This window comes from Cheilinus undulatus, linkage group 18 (assembly GCF_018320785.1).
Source record: "Cheilinus undulatus linkage group 18, ASM1832078v1, whole genome shotgun sequence".
NCBI lineage: Eukaryota > Metazoa > Chordata > Actinopteri > Labriformes > Labridae > Cheilinus > Cheilinus undulatus.
In genome coordinates, this window is record NC_054882.1 from 14,560,146 (window position 1) to 14,580,490 (window position 20,345).

Consider the following 20,345-nt stretch of genomic DNA (forward strand, 5'->3'; position numbering starts at 1 on the left):
GAAGATTGGTCAGATTTTTGTTCTAATTATGCCTGTGATCATCAATGTTAATTTTTTCTGTGCTGTCTTGTTTCCCTAATCCTCAGTGTAACAACCCCATGACCAAGGAGCCAAAGCTGCAGGCTGCGGTGAGGATTGTGGCCGAGTGGACCGATTATGACCAAGAGATTAAACGTCTGCAGACCAGAGTCCAGGAGGGAGCCAACGACACAGCCAAGCAGCAAAGCACAGGTACTGCAGATTCGTATCAGACATCGTTAAGAGAAGTGGGAGTGTGATTCAAATCTGTAAATCTTTATTAGACAAAGCTGAGTAACAATGATTCCTAACTGAGAGAAGCCAACAGTTTTCACTTAATGAAGAGTTAGCTTATTCAGATTTTCATGCAGATTTTTCACATGTTCATTTTTATTTCAGGAATTTTCTTCAAAGTTTTCAACAATTTTTAATGGAGATTTTTTTTAACTGTTTTGGTGTGAAAATCTGACTTTAAAGTGTACATAGATTTGGGGAGTTTTCAGAAACTTGTGTGAATGTTTTGAAAATTTAGTTCACAGGAACTTTTTAAGAAATACTCATAAAAGTTTGAGAACCTTTGTGAAAACTTTCCTGAATATTGCACAACCCAATGTAAAATTACTGATTATTTTGAGGGGCTTTAAAACATGGAAGTTGAGGGGATTTTTATGCAGTTTTAAGACTTTTTTGATGAAAACTGGAAACTTAGTTGCAGTTTCCAAGAATTTTTGTTGAAATTTTTAATAACTTTTTTTGTGATTTTTTTCACTTGAAATGGTATCATTTGTTATTTTAAAAAGCAAATTTAAAAGGAAATATTTGTTAGCATTTGCATGTTTCTATCTTTTAAAAGTTATTTTGGATTTTTTTCTGTGGTAATTTTAAGGGAATTTCATCAAAGTAATAAATGGAAATTTGAATTTTCTTTTGAATTTTTATAGTGAAATATCTTAGACATTTTCTTGAATTTCAAAAAGCAATTTTGGGGAATTTTCAGAACCTTTTGTGAATGTTGGGAAAATTTGGTTCACAGGATTTCTGAGAAGAGCTCTCAAATTTTTGAAAACCTTTGGAAAAAAAAACCTGTATAAATATTTTTAAAATGTACATAAGTTCACTGGATTTTCTTTTTTTTTTTGGGGGGGGGGAATTTTTGGAATTAAGTTGTAATTTCAAATAATTTCTGAAAACCTTTTTTATGGTGAAAATTTTGACTTTGAATGGAATTATTTGTGTTGTTTTAGAGAATTTAAAAATAGCTTTTTGTAATAAAAAAAAACATAGATTTCTTTAAAGACTTGCTTTAAAAACTTGTTTAAAAATCTGTTGCTGTGGTAACTAGGATATTTTCTCAAATATTTCATGGACATTTAAATTTATTTTCTTCTGAATTTTTAAGGGGAAATTTCATGGAACTTTTTATTAAGATTTATTATATTCCAAAAGCAATTTGGGTAATTTTCCTATATGTTGGAAATTGTTCCAGAAACTTGTGTGAATGGTTTATGAATTCAACTAACAGAATGTTGAGAAAAAGTTTTGAAAGACTTTATGAAAACTTTCATCAATACTTTAAACAGTATGTAAATTCACAGCATTTTTGAGGGATGTTGGGGGGCTTTAAAACATAGAAATTGGGTATTTTTTCAGTTTTTCTTAATTTTATTGAAAATTTGAATTATTTCCCTTTGAATTTTTGCTGGGATTTTGGCAGCATTTTCTAGCGATTTTCATTACATTTTTCAAAAAATCTGGTGGAAGTTTTGGGAATTAGCATGGGGTTTTAAAGTTTTATTTAAATTTCTAAAAAAATACAAAGAACAGTAAAATGTTACATTAAAAAAATTCTGTTGCAGATGGCAAAATAACAAGTAAAGCTAAAACAATCTTTGCACTCTGCTCCTTTTTAAAAAGTTATAAAGAAGCTAAAGGAGGTGCAGAATCAGCATTTTCTGTCCAGAGTTGAGGTTGAGGTATAGCAGCTGAGTTTTTATTTTCCAAGTCTGGCATTTATCAAAGACCTTGTTTCAGGCAGGGCCAAAGACTGATGCAGTGATCGAGGTACTTTTTGAAAATTTTTAAGATAATAACAGTTGCAGAGCTTTTGTGCTGTGCTACAGAAAATCTTTTGTTACATTCAGACCAAGATACCCAAGATACCCGAGTAAAAGCTGGATCTGATAAAACAAGCAGAGAGCAGTAGTTTCTTGTTTATCAGATGTGATCTATGAAAAGGATATTTTTGTTTTTGCCAGTTACATCAGAGGTTTTTGCACGTCCGGTTATGAGAACTGACAAACATTCATGTTCTGTCTTTGTTCCTTTCAGACGCTCACACAGAGCTGTGAGGATCCTGCTGTGTTCCTGATGAAGAGCGGACTGAACTCTGTTTAAAGAGTCTTCTCATGAAGAGGCTCCGCTCCTGCCTGAGGAGGGCGCTGCTGACATGCTGATCAGTCCTCAATGGTTAAACTTCTCAGTTCTTTTACAACGTCTGAAGAGGAGCTTCAGCGTGGGCGATTTTTTTCTGTGTGAGTGCGAGTGGTGAGAATGTTTTCAGTGAAGCGAATCATAAAGATAAATTCTATTTTTTATTCCGGGTGTAATTTTCTGTATCACGTGTTGCTCTGTATGTTTGCACTGATTGGGACTCTGGTTCAGGCTGTGGATGAAGCACAAAGGGGAGAGGACTGCAGGAAATCTCACTGCTGATTCTCTTAGGTTTAAATTTTTACCAAACATTTGGTGTTGGGATGGATTTCTGCACACTGACAGGAGTTAGACCTGGCTGTTCGACCTCTTCTCAGCTGTGAAGATCACAGGGGGAGAAGAGTTTTACCTTATTTTATTTAATGATCATGAAAAACAGGATTAGTTTGTCAAATTTAAGAGCTAAAGACTTGAGCTCATATTTCATTCGGTACTATCCATAGCAAAGAAAATAAAGGTAAAGCTGGCTACACATATTAAAATAAATTTACTTTTTATGTGTGCCTGGTCTCATAAATTCAGGCAGCAATGTGACGTTTTTGGAGTCCTTTAAATATAAATCAAATCTGAAAAAGGAAAGGAAGTGAGAAAATCCAGGTAAATGTTTATGAATAAAAAAACTGTTTTTAGTCTAAAGTATTTCTCAAGAATCATTTCAACCTAGTAGAGATGTTTACTGTTCTGTTCAGCCCCGAGGGCAGAATCTAGAAACGGTTGGCTACATCAGGATGGTGTTTACCCTCATCTGTTATTTGAAATAGAAATTAAAATCAGCAGGTTTTCAGTCCCGTTTCTTGTAGAGTACTGACCCCACAGTGTCTCTTTTGAAGACGTTTTAAGGCTCGAGCCGCAGCAAAATGTTTGACTCATGAGAGACTGAAGAGTTTGTGATGCTGCAAGAAACCATAGGCTGGACATAAAAACAGACAAAGCCTTAGGGGCGTCATCAGTTGCATTGGTTCCCAGCTGGGGTGTGAGACCCCCTATAAGGGGCGCCAAAGATCGCAGAAGGGTGCAAGGCTTTGTCTACTCTTAGGTTGTCAAAGTCGAATCGGCATATATTAAATAAGATCATGGAAAAAAATCTATTCAGTAGTTTAAACAAGTCTTTTGTATGATAACCATGTTTTCTTCGGGTTTTGTCAATAAAATGATTAAAATTGCTGTTGATTTTTGACAGCACTTTTTTTATTCATGTGGGTTTTTAGGGTGTTCAGCTTCTTTAGAAACCAGTGTGGAGGGCTCCAGGGAATAAAGACTGGGAACCTAACTTTCTATCATTGCTTAAAGAACTGGAGCTGAAGCAGGGCTTAGAGCCATTACAGACTGGGTGCATGTTTGCTGCATGATGGTTGCGATGTGTATCTGCTTCAGCCTGCGCTGATATACCGGGGGTGCAGGTGGGCCGTGTCTCCCTGCTGTCACAACCTGGTATTAGGGATGCACGATGTTGGCTGATACTTACAAGTACATTTTAGCAGATACCAATATTTAAATCTATTTCAGATCTAAAACGCACAATTTAAAGTTTGAGGATGAATTAATCAAGAAATTTCTGTCTTTTAAAGCAGCGTTTCCTAACTGGTTGAGCCCCAGGACCCACCATCAACTATTCACTGAGAAACTGCAACCCAAATTTCAAATATTTTTCGACCATATGTATTTATTAGATGAAAAATAGTACAGCTAGGACCTCCAACAGTACAAGAAACTTGACAAACAGAGAGACAGGACAAACCAAGCATGTTGTGACAGAGTTTCATGGACTTTTTGACTTAACTTTTGCATCTAGAACACATTTACAACCCACTTTTGGGTCCCAACCTACCTGTTGAACACCATTACTTTAACGTGTAAGGAATGATGATAAAGAAAAATACTCAAGCTGGTGTAGGTCTGTTAGTCTAGACTAAAACTCCACTAACATGTTTGCTTGTACTGCTGACATTTACAGCTGATATAGGCTGATTTTATAGCCAGAATATCGGCTGTAAATATCAATAATTGAAACCATAATTGACCCTGATAAATGCTGACACAATAATTCCCTTTTAAGCTATTATTTGACAATATCATGCCCACAATATTGTGCATCCTTTTCTGATATTTCTTGACAAGTTTTACCTCCCTACAAGTGACTCAGCAAATTGGCCAGGAAAATTTCAAAATAAAAGAGAAGTTTCTTCCAAAGATTGTGAATGTTTAGAAAAGCACAAACTGAAGCATAATTTAACCACGCTTGATATCTAAGGATATATGATATTTTTGGTTTTAGCAGATATGAGTGTTTCTGCTGATATTTTGGCCATAAAAATCTGCCTATATCAGCCTAAATATTCATCATACAAGACTGGAATTTGTTGATTTGTTCATCCTAAAACTCAAGATTGTGTGTTTTAAGGAATGAATTTTAAGGTCTCAACTAAATTTAAATATCAATATCAGCTAAAACCATTAAGCAAATATCGGTGTATCAGATATTAGCAAAAATCCAATATTGTGCATCCCTTAATATTGCTCTTTATTCTTCATTTCCCGTCTTTTGCTGAGAGGTGCATACGCCTCTTAGTGAAAGAAGGCGAGCCTTCTATTCCCCAGATTGTCTCCTGGCAGTCTGAAAACCTTTAGTTAACATGTGTGCTGTAATGAAAACCAAGCCATGATGTTGCAGTTACACAGCTGCCACGCACCTAGTCTGAACAGCCGTTAACCCTCCTGACAAACGGCTGAACTAGCCATGAAACCAAAACGTGAGCTCAAAAACCCCACCCCTCGTACAGTGTGCTGATGAAGACGTATTCAGAACAAACATGCTTCTCAAACCAGGCTGGGAACGTTTATTTCTGCTGTAATAATTTGAATAGGTGTGTATGGGACTTGTGTGGCTCCTGCAGCCAGCTTCTAGTCAACGTTTTTTTTTTTTTTTTTGCACCCCCACTTTGGCTCCTTTTTCTAACACAGGAGGTGAACACTTGTAAGGAACCAGGAGCCATGACTTTGGACTTTGATTTCTCTGTCTCTGGGTATTGTCTACAAGTCCGTCTATTTCCTCCTGTTATGGCTGAGATATTTTTGTTAAATAAAAACCCAATTTGTTAAGTGGTCAAGTGTGTTGTCAGTGTTTTTATCAGTGTGAATAGATGCATTACATCACATCATCATATTTCTCCTGAGTGGGCGTGGCTTCAGCTCATTTAACTGACACGCCAAAACTGTCCTACTGCAGATTTACTGCCTCATTTTTCATGATTTTGAAGCTTAATTTTATAAAATTGGAAATGTTTTAATTGACTGAAATTTTTCCTGTGGGCTCAGAACATAGTAGCCCGTCTTAAAGCAAACTTAAATACAGATGTATTTACTATCACTTTACAGGGCCTATAAGGGGATCATTTTGGAGGTTTGGGTTCCAGGAGGGTCAACAGTGAATTAACACTATTACTAACAGACTGTAGAAAAACTGAAGAGAAAAAGTTGTCTCATGTGTCTCTCAAAGCGCAGAAATACTGTTACTGGAAGGTTTCAGACTTTTATTGTGATCCATTTGAAAAAAGCTTTTACAAAAGGTAACATTCAATTTTTACACCATTTCTTAAAAAAATCACTTAAAATAAGGTTTTGATACAACAAATTCAGTTAACTAAGTAATGGCTTCTATAAACAATGTGAAAATAAGATAATATACAAGTAAATGGATGCTACAAACATGAGGACAAACTGTGGAAGGGGTTACATCAATTATAAAAACAAAAGAACAATGGCATGATTGTTTTAATAGAGCGACATCTGTCCAGGATAACCATCAGAGCAGTTATTGCAATCCCACATCATCTGGTGTCCAACTGGAATGTTCAGTGACAGAAGCTCCCTCCAGGGTTTTTGTTAATTTTTGCATCCGTTTGTTGGTTTTCTCCTCATGGCAACACGGGTACATGTTCTCCTGCTGCTGAAGATGACAGAAAACCTGCAGGTACTTCAGAGGTAACCTCTCCAGTCTTTCAAATCGACCGTTACCACTATGTGGTTTTGATTTCGACAACACTCAGATCGTCAAGCAGACAGAGAAAAAGAATTTACAACAAAATAAAAGCGGGGAAAAACAAGCGATGTGGACAAACATGGGGGACAGCGGGGTTGTGAGGACAGATGAGACATTCTGTTCAGACTGACCGGATGCTGGAAGAAGTTGCCCTTTTTCATTCAAAACGGCTTGCATCTTTTTTTTTTTCCCCACCTGCATCATGAAGAACATGAACTTCAGATCAGTTAACAGTGGCACTATCGGCCTACTCTGACCACCAGCTGAGCGTCCCGCTGTTTGAAGCAGCACTGCATGACTACAGAGGCACCGTCCTATCGGCTGTCTCTGATTGGGCGACAGCTACTGGGAGTTTGTTACAGGAACATTTGGATATTTGGAGAATCCTGCATGTTTGCTGTTTTTTTTTTTTAGCTGAGAAGACTGAAACCGTTCATAAGTTTCTGCATTATTTATGAGGGATTCACTTTAGCTTAGCATAAAGACTGAAAACAAGGGGAAAAGCTAGCCTGCCTCTAATAGAAGGTGACAAAATCAGCTCAAGATCATCTATCAGGTGTTTTAAAATGAGTCTAGCTTTGATTAAAAAACAAATCGCCTTAAACTTATTTCACCTTTTTACAGTGAGTTAGTATGTGCAGGACTATTTCTTGGCTACTTCTCTTGAGTCTTCCCTGGTGTCCTGCTAAAAGCTATGATATATGGGGCTGGCCACCGTGTGGCAGGCCCCCATAGTCAGAGGCTGTAGTCCTCAGTGCACTTGTCTCAGGATAAGTTCCCAGTCTCTGGTGCATTTTTCCCCATGTTTCCTGTCTCTCTTCACCTGTCCTATTAAATAAAGGCAAGCAGCGCCCAAAAAAACTTTAAAAAGGGGATATATTGGGCTTTTCCACTAGGACTATTGACTGTGCAAATCCAAAACAATTTGCCGGATTTCCCCCCTTTTGCTTGTGATACCCCAGTGGAGATCTAATATCAGCATTCACTGTGTGACAGAAGCATTTGTGACACACGACCAAAACTTGAGATTTATGTACTCAAACTGCAATAGCTGCACACTGATGAGTGAAATCAGGAACCAGGATTACAATTTTGTCTGGGCCTATTAATGTCAAACAATTATCCCTTTCCCCTTCTTATTGACAAAATAGTTCTGGACTTACTTAAAATTCTGGAGATGTTTAAAACACCTAGTCCATGAAAAATATGATTGTGTTCATTTCCTGCTATCCTTACTCCCCGCTAAAGGTGTGGACTTTGTTTTTTCAACAGACTATTTTCGCATGCTCCTGGTAATATGCAAGGACATCCAGATCATGACCTGGGTTGTGTCAATCCTCCTTCATCTACGTGCCTAAAGGTTCTGCACAGTACTGTATATCTAATGAGATTTTCAGGTGATACACTTTTGTTCAGTAAAGGCAGCACTTCCCCTTGTTTCCAGCGTGTGCTATACCGACCCACACAAAGAAGTCAGCTCACAAACATGTGAGGCATCATTTTTCTCAGCTAACTACAAGCAGAAGGAAAAATTTTGCTCATTATGGAACATTTTCAACTAAGAAGAAGTGTTCATGGCAGCAGCATTGCAACAGTTCAGCTTCAGACGTAGTGCTGCTTCAAACAAACCGCGCTCAGTTCTGTCAAAACTCTCCCGAGAGAGAAAATTCAATCATTCCCGAGAGGTTTTCTTACTGTCAGAAACTCCTTCTCCTCGTTGTCGCCTCCTTTTCACAAACACATTAATATCCATTACAGTTACATCATCTGCAAAGCTTAAAAAAATCACATGCACCTCCAGCATTTATACAAGAGTATGATACAAAATAAGGCATTTCATTGTGTTGAGTATTCATGTCAAGTGTTAATACATGTTTTTGTGTGTGTGTGTCTGTCTGTGTGTTGATGTGTGTACATAGCAACCACATTTTAATGTTATTTTTTTTGCCTTCCTATAAAAAGACTGCAAAAACAAACATAAAGTCATGATAACTCTTACTTAAAATATATATATTTGTCATATATATTTACGTATATATTCATATGTAAAAAACAAACAAACAAAAGAAAAGGTAAGAGGGAAAGAGAAAAGCCCGAGAGGTCCCTGTGATAGGCCAGTTCTCAAAAAACAAAACAAAACAAAAAAAAAAACACCTCACCCTCGCTCGCCCCTTCACTCCATGACCTCGGCGGGCGCCACCGTCACCAGCTGTAAAGGGATCTCCTGATTGCCTACGAGGTCGTGGGTGGAGGTCTGGAGGATTAGCGTGGTTCCGTCGGTGGTGATGACGGTGTCAGTGGTGGGCGGGGACGTGGCAACCACGCCTTTTTTATTCTGGTGAGTCTTTATGTGCTTGGCCAAGTGGTCGCTCCGCATGAACCTTTTCGAGCACTCTGTGCACACAAACTTCTTCTCTCCTGGGAGGAGAAACAAGAGACATGAGCCAGGGAGTCCAAACTTCAGTATTTACCACAGAGAGATTCATTATATGGACAAAAGTATTTAACCACACATTAGTTTTTAGCATTGAAATCGGGGGTTCAAGAGTTCAGTGACTTCAAGCATGGTGCTATGATGGATGACACTTTTGCAATAAGATGACTGGGGAAATTTCTGCTGTATATATACCACAGTCAGCCGTCTCTTATACTACTGCACATTCATCCTTTGGCCCCCTAACAAGGAAAGGCAAAGAGCATCACCGTGTAATTTATGTAAAAAAAAAACCTGAACGTATTTCTGTATAATTTTCAAAGTTCTCTGAAGCTAAATTTATGACATTTCTACATGATACTTGCAAAATCATGCTGATAAACACACATGCTCACTCAGGTTTAAACTGGTGTCTTTGTACAGGTCAGTTTGCTCCAGTCATCTCTTCCAGTATTTACATCCTAAAACATTACTAGGCTTTACTGTGCTTCATTCAACAGTCTCAAAATTTAGCTTCAGATGTTTGACACTTCCCAACTAGAGGAATATCTGCTAAAATTTACAAATGATCATCTAAAGCGATAAAACATAATGAAGTTCTGCACATAAAAAGAGCACCTTTAGTCTGAGCCTCATACTTTAACACAATAAAACAGGAAATAGGGCAGAGTGCTAGAAAACGGACAGCCAGGCCTTGACCTTGTGTGAAAAGATGATGTTAAACCCCATCGTACCTGTGTGTGTCCTCCTGTGTCTCTGAAGCTCGTCGCTCCTGGTGAACCTCTTCCCACAGAACATCCAGTTGCAGACGAAGGGTCTCTCTCCACTGTGCCAGCGCAGGTGAGCTCTCAGATGAGACGTCTTCCCGTAAACCTTACCACAGCCGGCGATGTGGCAGATATGCTGCTTCTTCTTCCCCATCCCAGAACCTCTGTGAGAAACATGAAGCATGAAGAATGAGTCCGAACTGCTTCTATTAAACTCAAATTCAAAGACCGAGAGCGTCAAAGTTCACATACGAAGATAAGAGAGACTCAAAACAGCCATAATACATAAAATAATAGTCATAATCACTGTGAAGACAAAAGATTGTTCTGAACATTTGCATCTATATTTGCAAGGACGGTTTTGCATGTAAAGGCTATTTTGCATAAACGGTAGGTACAGGTGAAGTTTAGCCGTACTGCAAGCTAGTAAACAATGGCTGCCAGTGAAGCAATTAGCTTGGATGCAGCTACAGCGACAGTTTTATCAGAACTGGATGTTTCTTTATTAAAATGTGAGCAGAGAGTTGCACTGAAAGATTTTCTTGATGGAAAATCTTTGCACTTTCACAACCAGCTTTCCCATGACTTTGTTTCACCAACTGGCCCCACTAAGAGCAGCTACTGTTACCAAGGTGACTCTCCATGGCTGCACATGCCCACTATGTCATGTGTCAGTGCTCTGATTGGCCTGTAATGACTGAGACAGACACTGATCCAATCACCCTCCAAGGTTTTTTTTAAGGGTCTACATTTACTGAACACAGACTATTGATGGTTGCACAGATGGATGTGAGGTTTATTTTTTTTATTACCTGTGCAGGTGCCGAACATTTCTGTGTAGCTAAGGTAACATTAAAACAGAGACAATCCACTGAAAATGGAATCTATTTTCATTTTCAATTAAAAAAAAAAAAAAAAACACCACCATGCACAAAAGTCAGCAAAAACAACTACAAACTAGGGATGCACTGCATTAGATTTTTGCTGATATTTGAAAAATTATTTTAGGCCAGTGCAGATATTTAAATGTAGTTCAGAACTAAAACTTCCTAAAACACTAAATTTAAAGTGTGAGAATGAACAAATCAACAAATTGCAGTCATTAAAACAGACTTTAAAAAGTGTAAGGAATGATGATAAATAAAGACAAAGACATCAGCTGATGTATGTCTGATAGTCCTAACCAAAACTCTACTAACTTAGGCGACCACACACTACCTGATAATCGTGCTGATTACGGGACTGAATCCTCTGTTCTGATCAAAGTCAGCAAAAGCCAGATTATCAGGTTGTCTTTAAGATTATCTTTGTCAGATTATCCCGTGGAGTGTGGCGTGTTATGAGGGAATGCTCCCTCTCCAACCCCATCTGAGGTGCTCCGACTTGAAATCATAAATATTAAACATGTTCAATATTTACGAGCAGAAATCATGTTGTGTGTGGAGGAATAGCCAATCAGGAAGCAGGCTGGCTGGAACAGCCATAGCAACGGTAGTAAACAGGAAGTGTAAAAATGACCAAAGGCGGAAGCACAACAGGCGCAGAGATGTAAACGCTACAGTGAGATGGACACAAGAACTAGAGGATCAACTTGTTGATTTGCGGCAACAACACAAGTGTTAGTACAACACCTCAAAACGTACCACAATCAAACTGACTGAGATTCCTGCCACAGCGGATGTTACCGTTTGACCGTTGGCTTGTAGATGGATAGAGATGTTTTTGTGTGAGAAAAAGGGACAGAAAATGTTTATATCTAGTGTTAAATAATTGCAATGAAAGAATTAAAGACGAGGGGTTAAAGTCGTGTTTGCCACGCAAGACTTCAACTACGAGAGCTGAAATCCTTTGGAGAATCTGTTAGTGTGTGGTGCTGAACTGATCCTCTTGTTTCACACCACACACTACACAACGAAAAACTGTTAAATCAGCAGTTATTTGTCGCCATGTGTGGGGTCTCTGACATTGGAAAAAGCAGGTAAGAGTTTAAAAATCTTTATTTATGTGGCAAGCATTATTTGTTTGTAATGCTAATATTTACAGCTGATAAAGACAGACCTTTACAGCCAAACTATCGGTTGAAGTATCTGCAGAAATTTTCCCATCTGTGGATACTGATACTAATGTGTTCTTCTTTAGAGTGGTGAGGTCTAAGCACAAAATGACTAACTCACAGACATTTGTGCTGACAATAAGGTTGGGTTGCTACCCTAAATGACCTATAAAGCCAGTAGACTGGAGTAAATGTTGACTGGGTGGGAACAGCAAAGCAGAACTCCTAAAGTCTGCCGTTGTTGTTGTAGTTTTGCTACTCACCCATGTCTACTGACTGGAACTGTAGTGCTTTTGTGTGTGTTTCCTTAAATTGCCCGTTCACATAACAACATGGTGTTTTCAAAACTTAGCATTCTGAAACCCATCTTTAAAAGTTTCTGTTGTGTAAGCAAACAGAAAAAAATAGTTACCACTTCCAGACAAAGCTGATGTCATAAAAAACATGGCCTTAAACTGATCTCATGCTTGTGTTTAAAATCACTTACATTTCCTCAATGTTCCCTTAATAATGTTTAATAAACATGTTTCCATGATCCTAAGGACAGAGATTAGTTGAATACAAGCTCCTCTTGGTGTTTGTTAAATGTGTGTTTTCTTGACACCCACCTTCCCCCTGACTCTTTACAGTTGGGACAGGTACAGGCCACTCTGCGGAGCCGCTTGCCCTCTCCGCTCGGCGTGTCCATGTCTTCGTCTCCCATCTGAACACGCAGGTTGTTCAGGTCGCTGGGGTTCAGCGTGGAGTCTCCGCTCAGCTGCCACTCTTCAGAGTCCGGCTCCTCCTTTATGTGGATACCTGAACCACAGAAGAAGAAGCCGAATTATAGTCTCCATTTGAAAACAAAGCACAAGGACGTATAAAAGTTAGTACATGTTCCGTACCAGCTGGGCTGTTTGTGTCCTCCCCCTGTGTGAAGTGAACTCCGCTTTGTGTTACAGAATTCACAGTGACTGTCTGGAGGTTGGGCAGGCTGACCTGGCCTGTCTGGCCCAGAGGGAGAGTCTGAACTGGGGCTAAGGTCAGCTGCTGTGCCTGACCCTGGCCTTGTGGCAGCTGGAGCCCCTGGAGTGACTGAACACCCTGAACCTACAGAGAGATGGGATACAGAGTAGTCATCGAACATGAAAACAAGACTGACATATTAAATAGCAACCATAGGAAACATCTAGGGCAGGGGTGACCAAACTATGGCCCAGGGGCCAAATGTGGTCCGCAGCTCATTTTTGATTGGCTCCACCCCCAAATTCTTTAAATCAAATGAAATATGGCCCTCAACAGAGCATGAAGCTTGTGCTAGACTGTATTAATATTCTTAGTTTCAGCACAAGGCAGTGCTACCATACTAACACTGTAAACAAACATTTCAAAGTTTTTATGCTGACTTTTTTACAGACTAAATTGAGACACTTTAAAAGTAAACATACTTTGACGACCAAAATGATAAAATATCTTGATTTATAACGCCCTAATGGATTACAGCAGCAAATAGCATCAGTGATGTTCCAGGGCCAGAGCCAGTGGTAGCCAGAGCTGACCAGGGCCCCCTGAAATCTGACTGACCTCCCCAAAATACTTAAAAATGACTGAATATTTGCCTTGTCAGCCACCAACTAGCCATTTACGCATACCCAATCACTGAGCATGTCTTAACCTGATTTAGATTGGTTTTGCTTACTTTAATATCACGGTGTGGTATATGAAAACAGCCCCACCATCCTTTTATATTTCTGTATGTGGCCCCTAATGGGAAAAGTTTGAACACCCCTGATCTAGGGGGACACCCTGATGCTTTAAAATATAGTCTCTATGCTCACTTCTATATGCCTTTGTATTATTTCTCAATTAAATGTACTGCTTTTATGATAATTTATATACCTTATGACCTGTAATTTAAACCCTAAAAATCTTTAACAGATAAGAGACAATCTTTTGAGTCCCACATGTGATAACAGAAATTGAACTACTCTTTTATAAATAATTATGCTTTAATACATGTCCAGCATTTAATTAATAGAACTACGTATTTGAAACAAAACAGTTGAAATGTTACATATTTTAGTTTGTTAAAAGCAGTGGATCATATTACTCTTTAGAGAGCAGAAGAATTTCATCCACCATGGTCCCTATAGTCTAAGTCTAACACCTTAATTTGCATTTCTTTGTTTTAAAATGCTCCAAAGTACAACAGGAATGTTGTGATCCTTTACCTGGAAAGTCTGCCACTGGATCTGCCCAGTAGCTGTGACAGTTTGGGCCTGGATAAGGAAGGTCCCCGGGTTGACGAGCTGCACGCTCTGCAGAGTCTGACCTGCTGCTGCGTTCAGGTCCTGACCCTGAGCCACCTGAGCAACCTGGGCCTGAGTGTCCCCAGACAGCTGCAGGATAGGCTGAGAGATAGTGGTGGCATTGGAGGTGGAGACCTGCAGAGTTAGGGGAGAAATATCAATCAGAACCACACACAGAAGCTGATAAACAAGCACTCAAGTCATGTTTCTGAGCTGGATGTCGTGGTTTTCAATAATCAGGCCAGATTTTGTTCATTTCTGTTTTTCAAGTGCTGAAAAGGTATTTGTAGTCCCTGAATTGACTCTGGGGAGTTTGAGAGAAATGAAAACACATGCTAAAAGCTTCAACAACCATCAAGTTATTCCCACGGGTTGAAAAAACATTACCAACTCACATTATAAAAAAATTGGACTCTTTTCTTCCATATTGTTTTCCTCTTGTGACCGAAAGTCTACCCAAAACAACACATCGATCCAGCTAGGCATCATTTCAAAATTTTGTAGTTACCTTCTGTGGGTATGGATGTTTTATTTTGGCATTTTTCAGAAATATTATTCCTTTTCTACAAAACCAAATTACCCTGAGACTTAAAACAACAAGTTCTTTAAACATAAATAGTACTGTCAACACTTTGCATATAAAGCCAAGTAGTAACTTCCTGCTTAAATGTTGAAGTCAGAAGAGGTAAGATTGTCCGGATTTGATTGATTAAAAAACTGTCATTTTTGGAAACACAAGTATTCATTTACATATATTCCTTTAAATTCATCTTGATAACTCTAAAAATCCTAGGCCAATTTCTTCTAGTACAAAAACACATGAAAATGCTGGTTCTGACCTGGATCTGCTGCAGGTGATTGTGTGAGTTGTAGTTTGCCGTGGATGAGAGGTCAGAGACGCCTGCAGACACGGCGGTTGCTTGTGTCAGCACCCCGGTGCCGTCGATGGTCTCGGGAAGATTGGACGAGTTTGAGGAGGAAGTGGTGGTGGTTGGCACGTAGAGTTCAGGGTTTCCGCTGGCGTTGCTCACCGTGACCATTGGCTGTTTGGCGCCGGCATCCTGACTCTGACTCTCGAGTGCCTGGCCGCTCATGATCAGCTGACCTTCAGGTGTCACCCCAGTTGCGATGGGGACTGTCTGCGCTCCCGCCAGTCCTAAAGACTCCAGATCCAAACTGTTTATAGGGACAAATGTAATGTTGCTAGGCAGCCCTACAGGTACGGTTCCTGTGTACGCGGACCCCCCAGCCAAAGGGACGCCTTGGATCGACTGCACTTGACCCGCCTGTGTGAGGAGGTCTGTGGTCGCCGTTGTGGCACAGCTGATTCCAATGCTGCCCTGGCTGCCGTCTTGTAGGAGCTGGATCTGCCCCGTGCCGTCATCCAGTCCCTGTGCTGGGAATCCTGCAAGGGTCACGTCTGCATTTTGGATCTGGGGGATGACCTGAATAAGAAGACAATAGTTTTTAGGAGGTTTATTAACAGAGTGAAATTCTTTATTTATCTTTAAGGTTATCAGAATTAGCAATACTTGTAAATATCATGTTTTAAAATTATTTTAACGATTGCTAGTATCAAATAGTATCAAAGCTTAGATTTCTTGGACTGTTTTAATGCACAAATATGCTGGTAATATGTCAGTGCAACAGTGTTAATTTTGCAGCTATTCTTAATGTTAGTTTGAAGTTAAAAATCCTTGCCAGTTTTAGTCTTATTTTACAACTCTTTGAAGTTTTAGTCTAGCTTTAGTCTACAAAAACATTTTAGTCCAGTTTTAGCCCATAGAACATCCATACATTTTAGTCCAAAATATTATTCTCTTCTCTAAATCTGGTGCCAAATCATACTTGTCTGTTCTATGAACCCTGGAAAACATGGGATCCCTGCTTTCTACAGCTGGGAGGCAAAAGAGCAAAAGATATGTTGTGTTTTGGTGGTTTTTCCAGTAGTGGAGGAATAACGTTTTATTTTTGTCACTTTTCAGTCCCCTTGAAAGAACCTAAACATGCTTTTTGTCCGAATTTTAGTCATCAAATGTCTTTTCTTAGCTAGTCTTTTGACCTATTTTCACAGGACAAGTATCACCTAGGGACCTCCAGTTATTTGTAATAATTGTGTAAAATTCGTGTTTTTAATCCTGCGTGAATTGACTATGTCTGTAATTTGCAATGTAAAAATTCCAGGGCGACTTTATTTCAGCGCACACATAGATCTACATGTAATTACAGTCCTGTACGATTTCAGCATCTCTGTAATTTAGGGAGGTATTTATGTTTTTATGGCCTGTGTGGCATTTTGCATGCCTTTTTCTAATTGAAAAAATAACAAAGGCAGCATAGAAGATTGTTAAAGTTTTGACACATAATAGCCAGTTTATTTCATCTTATGTGTAACTCTCCTGTCCAAATGAGCATGTGTGCACCACTACTCTCTTCATAGTGCTTCTGCTCTGCTTCCTACAGTTTCCCCTTGGAAGTGCTTGATCTTACATCAGTATCATTTAGCCATATATTTCATGCATAACACAACTTACTATTTGAAATGTGTCGCTCATCATTGAAGTGGTAAGGCTGCAGCAGCTGAGCTACACAAGGAGGGTTGTTGTGGATGCGTAACGATCCCAAATTTATAGAGTGCGGAATAACCTCAACAGCATCAGCTGCATAAAAATGGTTAAAGGTAACAGGAGATGTTCATAATTTAACATTAGGTGTGTCCCTTTCTCATGTATTAACATGACTGGATGCTTGACTTTCTCTCTATTTCCAGTCAGCTACAGATACACACAGGTAACTTATAAAACCTGTAAAATATATGGGGGGGGGGGCGTGGTTAATAATTTTAAACTTTGGTTAACAGTATGTTTAGGATGCATAAAGGAAACGTCACCTGCAGAACGTGATATGCATAACATTGCATTTATTTGTATGAATTTTAGAAATAAAAATGTACTGCTCATTTTCATTGCTGCAGCCATGTTGCACTCTTGTGTTTTCCTTTAGAAATATCTGTAATGTATCTGTAGGTACATTATAGACTTAACTTTCATGTGGGACTGCACCACATCAAACACTAACATCAGCAGGTAATTCACAAATTATCAGAGGTCCTAAGGTAATACTAGTGCTGTGCAATAGTGCTTTAGTCTTGTCTTCCTCATTGAAAAAAGGTTGTCAAGAACTTATACATCTGTATCAAAACAGGCGTGATATCATTTGCTTCTTCCTAGAGTCATATCAAATGTTTCAAAATCTTTGTATCATGTCAAACCTGTTTATCTTGAAGCATTTTCATCTGTTTTTACCTGATACTGGATTCCCGACACTCCATTAGCTGTGGCCTCGTTCCCAGATGCTGTAACATAAATGGGTTGGTTGGGAATACTCCCAATTGGAAGCACATACTGCCCATTGGATGTGACAATCCCAGAGTTTGGAATGTGAACGACTCCCTGGTCTTCCTTCCCAGTGGAGACAGGAGTTAACACCTCCCAGCGGTCTGAGCCGGTCAGCTGAATGGCTGACATATCTGTTGTCTGGGGGTAAAATTAACACTCAGATTAGCAGGGATATGTCACACTTTGCCAAGAAGATTGAGCTTCTTTCAGATTAGATCACAGGAGAGAGGAATGAGACGGGCTGTCATGGGGAATCAGGCAAAGATGTGGACAGAAAATGAAGAAGAGAGCAAATAACAGCCAGAGGGGGATCATGTTGGGTTTATGCTGATGTAAAGGATGAGAGATAAAACAGGCACAAGCCAGAGGCAAGCACCAGAACATGGAGTTAAGATAACAGGCTCAGAAATGGTCGAAGCAGGCTGTGTGGGGGATGGGTGACTAATACAACACAATTGAACGCTACTCTTTTGATTATGTACAACATCCCCGCAGTATCATCCCACTCCGACATCCTCGCTGCCCAGTGTACACCGGCTAACTTCCAGCGAGCCGACCCAAGTGACTGACTTCAGTGTCCTACCCACTATGGGCGGGTTTTACAGGGGTAAAGTGGGTGGCCGTTATTGAGGGGAACACAGGAAGTGTACGGCTTTCACCCCATGCCATCAAAATTTTAAAACGTGTGAACTTCATGCTCTCAAAATCACATCCAGCAATCGAAAGCGAACAAGAAAGACGAGCTAGAAAATGTCGGATACCTGTGTTTCCGTTGCGCCGCCGGGTTGCAGAAACTCGCTTTGACTGCTGTCCACGTCCGCGGACGCCATTTCTCCTTGTTCCAGAGGCTGCTCTGGCGCTAGCAGGGAGAGAGGGGGAAACTGAGCAAAACTCTGTAATCTTCAACTCCTGTCTGCCAGAAAAGCCCGCAAAGCATCCCCACTCTCCAGTCCAAAGGGAGCAGACTGCGAAATTCAACTTTGCAGCGGAGATTCTGAGACAATTTCGGCCCAGATTGACTGTTTACTTTGTAAACTCCGCGGCTAGCCTGCTAGCTCCGTTAGCTAACCATATCTAGCTAGTTAGCAGTTGAGCAAAAGATAAAAAGACGCAGCTTGCTCCGCTGTAGGTTGCACAAACTCACCGATTTAGTTGCACGCTTCGATGCGCTAACCGTTTACGTACCAGTCATAGCGTGAGTGGTAGTAACCGGGTGGATAATCTGTTCTACTCAACTCCAAACATGATTATTTTATCAAAGGCGGGCTTGTGTTGATCGGTGAATTCGGGTCGATTTTTTTCTATTTTGATTGACGGTGCGGGAAACACAAAAAGGTGGGACTAACAAGCTTGACCGTCGAATTTGCATCACATTACAGGACGTCCCGCCCTTCTTCTCTAAGCTGATTGGCTGAGCGCTGGGTACAGTGGACGGCACTGGCTAACGAAGATGTCAATCATTTTTTATAGTACGTGGGTTTCCTGTTTGTTGTTGAGTGAGGCAAGAGAAGGAATGCTGTCGCTGAATTCAAACAAACGTGAAAAACTACTGCTGTTGTTTCGAAATTAACCATTTTTATACATTTATAAAAACAAATAAAAGGTCATTCTCGTACTTCGAAGTGTTTAGCTTTGTATTCTTTCTATTCCATGTAGCAGATGAGTACATAGTCGACGAGTCAGTGTCAAAAGTTTTGGTTACGTGTATCAACTTTGAAATACAAGCTGGCGTCCATTGTTGTAACACGTTAAAAAAATTAAACCTTTTCACGTATGAATTTAAGGTCTACTTCACGCAATTAAAAGTGTATTTTGTGTTCACAGTTAAAATACTAAATTATAATAATATGTAAAAACACATTTGTACAGCAACATGTTAAATCTAAATGACATTTACAAAACAAGTTTAAGCATTTAGAGTTCTTGCTTCCCGTTTTCTCGTAGCAACCCAATTCCAAAAAAAGTTGGAACACTGTGTAAATACAAATTAAAACATTATTCAATGTTTGCTTAATTTTACACACCCATATTTTATTCACACTATCAGATGTTGAAGTTGAGACATTTTAGCATTTCATGAAAATTATTAGCTTATTTTGAAATTGATGCCAGCAACACATCTCAAAATAGTAGGGATGGTGCAACTAAAGGCTGGAAAAGTAAGTGGTACTTAATAAAAAAAGCAACAACTGGAAGAGCATTTTGCAACTAATTAGGCTGATTGGCAACAGAACTGGGTATTAAAGGAGCATTTTACAGAGGCAGAGTCTCTCAGAAGTAGTCATAGATTCACCATTCTTTGAAAAACTGCATCTCCCAATTGTGGAACAACTCCAGAAAGATGTTCCTCAATGTAAACTTGTGAATACTTTGAATATCCCACCATCTAAAATCCATATGTCTTCACAAGATGCTGAGAATCTGGAGAAATCTCTGTGAGGAAGGGACAAGACTGAAGGTCAGTATTGGATCCTCAGGCTCTTAGATGACAATACATTCAAAACAGGCTCGATTCTGTTATGAAAATCACTGCATAGACCCAGGGACACTTCCTGAAATCACTGTCTGTCAGCATGGTTGGCCATGCCATCCACAAATGCAAGTTAAAGCTGTATCATGGAAAGAAGAAGCCAAATGTGAACATGATTCAGAAATGCAAGTCCTCCCTGGGTCAAATCTCATTTAAAATGGATGTTGGTCAGATTCATCAAAATTTAAAATTCTTTTTAGTAACCACAGACGCTGTGTCTCGTGGATACAGAGGTGGGGGAACATCCTTGTCATCAGTGCAGTTTAAAACCCTCCATCTCTTCAACTGGTCTCCTCACTTTCCAGACGTTTACACTGTTGTAAAAAGA

General features: G+C 39.5%; 2 protein-coding genes across 5 annotated transcripts in view; one reads left to right on the forward strand and one right to left on the reverse strand.

Moving 5' to 3' along the window:
• uggt1 (UDP-glucose glycoprotein glucosyltransferase 1) overlaps positions 1 to 5,604 on the forward strand; it is a 55,318-nt gene extending 49,714 nt beyond the window's left edge. For both annotated transcript variants that reach the window (XM_041812710.1, XM_041812711.1), the window contains 2 exons: positions 87 to 231; positions 2,347 to 5,604. In XM_041812710.1, the coding sequence (XP_041668644.1) occupies positions 87 to 231; positions 2,347 to 2,366 (165 nt within the window). In that variant the 3' untranslated portion in view covers positions 2,367 to 5,604. The remainder of the gene's footprint in view (positions 1 to 86; positions 232 to 2,346) is intronic.
• Positions 5,605 to 6,021: 417 nt separating this feature from the next.
• Positions 6,022 to 18,825, reverse strand: LOC121526225 (transcription factor Sp3-like). Of its 3 annotated transcripts, none has more exons than XM_041812692.1 (9): positions 18,632 to 18,825; positions 18,249 to 18,346; positions 17,395 to 17,625; positions 14,929 to 15,534; positions 14,012 to 14,224; positions 12,686 to 12,890; positions 12,410 to 12,599; positions 9,716 to 9,912; positions 6,022 to 8,965 (listed from the first exon to the last, which is right to left on the reverse strand). In XM_041812692.1, exons 2-9 carry the CDS (start codon positions 18,315 to 18,317, stop codon positions 8,721 to 8,723), a joined length of 1,956 nt encoding a protein of 651 aa, XP_041668626.1. In that variant the 5' UTR covers positions 18,318 to 18,346; positions 18,632 to 18,825; the 3' UTR covers positions 6,022 to 8,720. The 3 variants fall into 3 exon arrangements, with proteins under 3 accessions (XP_041668626.1, XP_041668627.1, XP_041668625.1); XM_041812693.1 differs by having other exon boundaries at positions 6,022 to 6,742; positions 8,707 to 8,965; positions 18,249 to 18,825; XM_041812691.1 differs by having other exon boundaries at positions 18,249 to 18,825.
• Positions 18,826 to 20,345: the final 1,520 nt, after the last annotated feature.